This window comes from Paramormyrops kingsleyae, chromosome 9 (assembly GCF_048594095.1).
Source record: "Paramormyrops kingsleyae isolate MSU_618 chromosome 9, PKINGS_0.4, whole genome shotgun sequence".
In the NCBI taxonomy this organism is placed as follows: domain Eukaryota; kingdom Metazoa; phylum Chordata; class Actinopteri; order Osteoglossiformes; family Mormyridae; genus Paramormyrops; species Paramormyrops kingsleyae.
The window spans coordinates 25,381,892-25,389,596 of record NC_132805.1 but is presented as its reverse complement, the minus strand read 5'-3'; the positions used below and the strand labels follow the sequence as shown (position 1 = coordinate 25,389,596).

At 45.7% G+C, this 7,705-nt stretch overlaps 1 protein-coding gene across 1 annotated transcript in view; it reads left to right on the top strand.

Moving 5' to 3' along the window:
• LOC140592677 (uncharacterized) overlaps window positions 1-7,705 on the top strand; it is a 42,094-nt gene extending 34,389 nt beyond the window's left edge. The window contains exon 7 of the mRNA XM_072716639.1: window positions 7,661-7,705. Coding sequence (XP_072572740.1) covers window positions 7,661-7,683 — 23 coding nt within the window. The 3' untranslated portion in view covers window positions 7,684-7,705. The remainder of the gene's footprint in view (window positions 1-7,660) is intronic.

The window sequence follows — 7,705 nt, the reverse complement described above, 5'->3', positions numbered from 1 at the left end:
CCTGCCCCGGGGCCTCCTCCCTGTAGGACATGCACGGAAAACCTCTCCGGGTAGCCGCCCAGGAGGCATCCGCACCAGATGTCCAAACCACCTCAACTGGCTCCTTTCGACGTGAAGAAGCAGCGGTTCTACTCTGAGGCCCTCCCGGATATCCGAACTTCTCACCCTATCCCTAAGGGAGAGCCCAGACACCCTGCGGAAAAACCTCATTTTGGCCACCTGTATTTGCGATCTCATTCTTTCTGTCATTACCCATAGCTCATGACCATAGGTGAGGGTAGGGACGAAGATGGACCAATAGATCGAGAGCTTTGCTTTTCGGCTCAGTTCTTTCTTAGCCACGACGGACCGGTTAAGCGCCTGCAAAACTGTAGACGCCGCTCCGATTTGTCTATCCAGCTCCCGATCTCGCCTACCCTCACTCGTGAACAAGACCCCGAGATACTTAAACTCCTCCACTTGAGGCAGTACGTCTTTCCCAACCCGAAGAGGGCAAACCACCCGTTTCCGGCTGAGAACCATGGTCTCAGACTTGGAGGTGCTAATCCTCATCCCTGCCGCTTCGCACTCGGCTACGAACCGCCCCAGTGCATGCTGGAGATCCCCAGCAGATGACGCCAACAGGACGACATCGTCTGCAAAAAGCAGTGAGGCAATCCTGAGGCCACCAAACTGGACACCCTCAACACCCTGGCTGCGCCTAGAAATCCTGTCCATAAATATTATAAACAGGACCGATGACAAAGGGCAGCCCTGGCGGAGCCCAACCCGCACTGGGAACACGTCCGACTTATTACCGGCAATGCGGACCAAGCTTCTGCTCCGTTCATACAGGGACCGAATCGCCCACAACAGCGGACCCCGGACCCCATACTCCCGAAGCACCCCCCACAGAGCACCTCGGGGAACCCGGTCGTAAGCCTTTTCCAAATCCACAAAACACATGTGGACTGGATAGGCAAACACCCAGGCCCCCTCCAGTATCCTTGCAAGGGTATGAAGCTGGTCCAGTGTTCCACGGTCAGGACGAAAACCACATTGTTCCTCCTGAATCCGAGATTCGACTATCGATCTCAACCTCCTCTCCAGTACCCCGGAATAGGCTTTCCCAGGGAGGCTGAGAAGTGTGATCCCCCTGTAGTTGGAACACACCCTCCGGTCCCCTTTCTTAAATAAGGGGACCACCACCCCGGTCTGCCAATCCAGCGGCACCGTCCCTGACCTCCACGCACTGTTGAGAAGGCGTGTCAGCCACGACAGCCCCACAACATTCAGAGCCTTCAGGTACTCCGGGCGGATCTCGTCCACCCCCGGGGCCCGGCCATCACGGAGCTCTTTAACCACCCTGGCCACCTCAGCCCCAATGATGGGCAAGCCCTCCCCAGCACCCTCGGGCTCTGTGCCCTCAGATGTCTCAAAGGCAGTGTGCGTAGATGTATCTGAGGCAGGGTTGAGGAGGTCCTCAAAGTATTCCTTCCACCTCCGGGTGATGTCCCTAGGTGAGGTCAACAGCACCCCCCCTCCACTATAAATAGTAGGAACCAGGAGCTGCTTCCCGTTTCCCTCGCCTGGACTAGGGTCACCGGGGCCCCAACCTGGAGCCAGGCCTGGGGGAGGGGCCCGTTGGCGAGCGCCTGGTGGCCGGGCCTTGGCCCGTGGGGCCCGGCCGGGCACAGCCCGAAAGAGGCACGCGGGACTGTCCCCAGGTGGGCCCACCACCCACAGGGGGAATGTCAGGGGTTCGGTGCTTTGTGGATCGGGTGGCGGCCAAGGGAGGCCCTGGCGGTCCGATCCCCGACTTCCCCTCGTGGGGAAGGAGCCTGAGCTTGTGCGTGAGGTTGAGAGGTATCGACTAGATATAGTCGGGCTCACCTCAACACATAGCTTGGGTTCTGGAACCAATCTCCTGGAGAGGGGCTGGACGCAAACAATATTTTCCCTGGCAATACACCATGGGAAAAACCTCCTAGAATGTCTGTTCCAGCCTTGGCAATCTGCTGCTGTGACTGCTCTACATGCCTTCGTCATGGCAGCTAAAAGTGGCCATTCCTCATACGGATGCTGATCATAGACTTTCCATCGCTATGCAGAAAAGAATTCTTCAATTGGATTGAGGAATGGAGGATATGGGGGTAGGAATTCCATTGCGATGTGTGGATAAGTGACAAACCAGTCCCTCACGGCAGCTGTGTGATGGAAAGGAACATTGTCCCATATGACAGCATAATGCTGAGCTGTGACTAGCATCTTCTCTCTCTTCAGACTCCAGAAGTACTTTGCAAAGCTCATCAAGGAACGCAATAAGCTTTAATAAGTTATATGGCCCAACTGTTGGGATGTATACCACCAGACCGGTCTCTGATATACCTGCGCACATTGTAATGTCTACACCTCTCTGCTCTGGTATCTGCACTGTTGTTCATTGCCCAATGATATTCCTTCCATGCCTCCTGGTCTTGGCCAGATTGAAACCAGCTTCATCCACATACAAGAATGTAGGAGGTTCAGCACTGGACTTGAGCTCGATGATCCTCTGAAATCACAACATCCATCCCAAAGGGAACAAATGAATGCATATGACATTTCACAGGTCCTGCACAGACTTACAGTAAACATAGAGTGAACAATTCATATTGTGACATTTTTACCTGTACATATTGGTATCTCAGCTCCTTCACCCGGTCACTGTTCCTTTCAAATGGTACCCTGTAGATTTGCTTCATGCTCAGGTGATGACTTTCAAGACCCTGTCAATAGCTGATAAGCTGTCTGAATCAATGTTGTGACATGTTGTGTGGTCTGCAATTACAGCAGCCTGTATTTCCCGTAAACGGACTGTATTGTTCCTCAGCACCATCTGAACAATTGCTGCTTCTTGGTCTGCAGTGAACAGCCTGCCGTGCCCGCCAGCTGCAGGTCTTCTGTCAATTCTATAGAACAGTGGTTCTCAAACTGGGGGCCGCGGCCCCCTAGGGGGCCACCAGATGGCGCTAGGGGGGCCGCATCGAAATTGTAGAATCTAAAAAAAAAAATTACCTGTATGTAAATCAGGCTTGTCAACCTATGTGAAATATAGTGTATTTAAAAAAAAAAATGGAAGTATAAAAAAAATTTTAATATAAATTTTACGTAGCACACTACGCTGCTATGGACATCATAAATTACTGTTCAGTATTCAGTACTTTTGTTGCACTTTTCAGACAATGTTAGTTTTACTGTCAAAACTGTTTTAATACAATGTTATATTTTGTGAAATGTAAATTTAACAAACCAGAGAAATAAAGACTACAAACAGAATCTAAAATCTAAAATTAAGTCAAATTGTAAGTTTGAGGATGTTTTACGTCATGATTTTTTTTTGAGGAGAGGGGCCACAAAAGGATTCACCCTACACAAGGGGGCCTCCTGCTGAAAAAGTTTGAGAACCACTGCTATAGAATCATATATGTAATGTAGAATACTGCAGTAAATATAGATCTGATAATGCAAGAACTGTGGTCTTTATTTGGATTACAACAAGTGAATGGTACATAGATATTGTCCCTCTTGAATATTCGAATAATTGATGCAACACATGATTGGGAAATATTAGGCTGCACCATTTAACCAGCCTCACATAAAGAGAGCCCATAATTAATGACATGGTCAATGACAGTGGCTCTAATTTCATGGCTGACCACTGTTCTTGGTTGTCTCTGATGTTGCCCACCATTTCCTCCTTCACTGGAGATGGCAATTTCGGCACCCAGGATCAATCCGTTCCGAAGACGTCCGAAACTTCTGGTCTCGATACGGAGTTTACGAAATGTTTCGAAACATCAGTCACATGACTGCCGTGTCATTGTTCACGGTGTGAGAAAAAAAATATTTAAAAAAACCCGGAAAAAATTGGTGCGTGTTGGGTATTTGTGGCATTTACAGTTTTTCTCAGTTGCTTTGATACATTTCTCACAACAGAATTGAAGTTTTCAAAACTGCTCATTCAATTCCTACAACCTCTAGTCAGTTGTGCACATCATAACAGCAATTAACAGCAATGGTTGGTTTCGTCATTTTTCAATTGCTTTAGTACACTCAGGCAGATGCTTATGTGCAATTCTCAGCTATATCATACATCAGCGGTTGCTAATGTCATTTTGATCAAAATGCATTGTGCAAGCCCTCTTTTGCATAGTCATACACTCCAGACAAACTTGTCATTTTGTCATTGTGTAAGTCATTGCAGTTAAAAGTGTTCAACAAGATATCATTAGCTGTCAAGTGTATTTTAAAGGTTTCTACAAAACTTTTTTGGTATCTATTCACAATACTAACGATTCCTGCACCATTTTCATATACATGGATGAGACTGGCTTCAACTTGGCCAAAGGAAGGAGACATGGGTGTAATCTGATTGGACAGAGAGCTACTGTTGATATGCCAGGTTTTGGGGTGGGACCATCCCTCTTATGGGGCCATACAACACCCAACATCTGCTGACCTTCTTGAACACCCTCTATAGGGATCTCATTCCTGAAAAGGAGATTGGTCAGGAAAATGTACCAAAGTATGTGATCATTTGTGGTAATGTGAGTTTCCATCACTCCAACCCAATCAGCGAATGGGTTGCCAACCGCCCCCGGTTGCTGATGGAACTCCTACCACCAAATTCTCCATTCCTCAACCCAACTGAAGAGTCCTTCTCAGCTTGGAGGTGGAAGGTACAATATATGACCGTAACCCACATACACAAATGACACTGCTTGCTGCCATGGAAGCTGTGTTTGGGGATATAGCAGCAGGCACCCGCAGAGGCTGGATAAGACATTCTAGGAGGTTCTTTCCACGCTGCATTGCAAAGGAAGATATCCGTTGTGATGTGGATGAGAACATGTGGCCCAATATACAGGATGACCTGCAACTGTAGAAAGCATTTAGAGTTTCAGTCTGTATATATTGTTCCCCTTTTTGATTTTGTAATTGTTTTTTGTTTCATTTCATATGTTATGCATAAAGCATTGAAATGCATTTTTTTGCTAGACTGCAATCGCAGTGCATGGTATATCACCATATACCAGTGCAATCAATAAAATATTCTTCTTGAATCAATCTCCCGCAATCAGTGTTTTTTATTTTTATGTTTCCTGCCCTTGTCATTCAGATGTATTGTGTCAGAAAATGTTTACATTGTGCCAATTTTATATTGATAACATGACTTTATATTTTGGCTCACATGTCCATGGACGATGATTCATGGACTTGGGATTTTGATGGCACTGACATATTCAATGATATAAATACTTGCTTTTGAGGCATGGACTAAGTATTTTGAAGAGGATACCTGCTTTTGCTGGTCATCCATGATATTTTGCCATTTGCACTAAGTGTTTTGAGAAATGCATTCGCTGTTATGCAAATGTTATGTCTGTTGTGAGAAATACACCAAAGCAACTGAGAAAAACTGTAAGCAATCAAGAAAAACTGTAATGTCAAAGACACCAGTTTCAACATTGCAAGGCTTTACATTAAATTATGAAAAGTTCACCGGTAAGAGAAAACACTCACATGCACATGTAACTTCCTCAAATCTCAAGATACAGTACAATAGCAAACAAAAAAGTCACACAGTTCTGTATAACACAGAAACAGCAAAATAGCAATAAAAGAACAACAAAATGTACAGTACCATGGGAACTAAAAACATAACAATGCCGTAACACTGCAATTCATGGAATATATAGTTTTGACAGTTTGGTTAACTGCTTTGCATGTGGTGGTGAACACCATGATCACATACATATAGGTTTGGGTGTAAAATTATTACAGTGGGAAACTACGTAATCCATTTTGACAATCAAGAATAAAGAAACTGAAAATTGTACCAAATGCTGACAATTGTTGAAAACCATTTGGATACATCTAGTAAAATCTTTGGAAATGAGTGTGAAGCGATGAGAAATGATGTTTTGCTGTGCACAAGTGACATTATGGTGTGCGGATTACACTTGTTGTTTTGTAAATGTTAATTGTCTTTTGAGAAATTATTTAAAGCAACTGAGAAAAAATGTAATGGACCAAATGGAGACCAAAGGTGAAGAAAAATACACAATTACATTGTTTCTGTACTGTACATTTCTTCCCACTTAATACTCACTCAAACGTAAAATGGATCTGTAAAAGTGTAATATTGTCTGTTTTAATTTTATTATGAATGTAATGGACTGGGGTTCCTTGTAGGAGCAGTATCATTGGCTACTGGAAATGGATGCATATGTTTTGAAATAATTTTCCTTTATAAATATATACAGGTCAGTCCATAATCTCAGTACGGTTACAAATAGAAATCACAGGTACAGTGCTGTTGCTGGGGGCCCCGACTTTCATCCTGTTCTGGAAACACAGTGAGTTTTCAGATCTACAGCTATAATTCATTTGGTGTCACATAAAGGTTCAGCTCATGTATTGTCTATATATGGACACTGCTGTAGGGATACTGCTGTATGCACTCTGCTGTATGGACACTGCTGTATGCACTCTGCTGTATGGACACTGCTGTATGAACACTGCTGTAGGGATACTGCTATATGGACACTGCTGTATGCACTCTGCTGTATGGACACTGCTGTATGGATGCTGCTGTAGGGACACTGTTGTAGGGACACTGCTGTATGGACACTGCTGTATGCACTCTGCTGTATGGACACTGCTGTATGGACACTGCTGTATGCACTCTGCTGTATGGACACTGCTGTATGCACTCTGCTGTATGGACACTGCTGTATGCACTGTGCTGCAGGGACACTGCTCTATAGACAGTGCTGTATGCACTATGCTGTATGCACTGTGCTGTATGGACTCTGCTGTATGCACTCTGCTGCAGGGACACTGCTCTATGGACACTGCTGTATGCACTGTGCTGCAGGGATACTGCTCTATAGACAGTGCTGTATGCACTGTGCTGTATGCACTCTGCTGCAGGGACACTGCTCTATGGACACTGCTGTATGCACTCTGCTGCAGGGACACTGCTATATGGACACTGCTGTATGGACACTGCTGTATGCACTCTGCTATATGGACACTGCTGTATGTACTCTGCTCTATGGACACTGCTGTATGGACACTGCTCTATGGACACTGCTGTATGGACACTGCTCTATGGACACTGCTGTAGGGACACTGCTGTAGAGACACTGTTGTATGGACACTGCTGTAGGGACACTGCTGTTGAGACACTGCTGTATGGACACTGCTGTAGGGACACTGCTGTAGGGACACTGCTGTAGAGACACTGCTGTATGGACACTGCTGTAGGGACACTGCTGTAGAGACACTGCTGTATGGACACTGCTGTAGGGACACTGCTGTAGAGACACTGCTGTATGGACACTGCTGTAGGGACACTGCTGTACGCACTCTGCTGTATGGAGTCTGCTGTAGGGACACTGCTGTATGCACTCTGCTGTATGGACACTGCTGTAGGGACACTGCTGTATGGACACCATCCTTAAAGGCTTTGTTAGCAACACCTCATATTTCTATTATCTTGACCATTAACACTGCTACTACTGGTAAAATAATAATAATAGTCCTACAAAGACATCCTGTTCATACATACTGCTATGGATTGGCACCCTGTCCTGCCTGTTTAATATATCAGATCTCTGTGTGTTTTTCTAAGGGAATGCAGCTTCCCAGCAGTGAGGGACTCAGCCCGAGTAGCTCC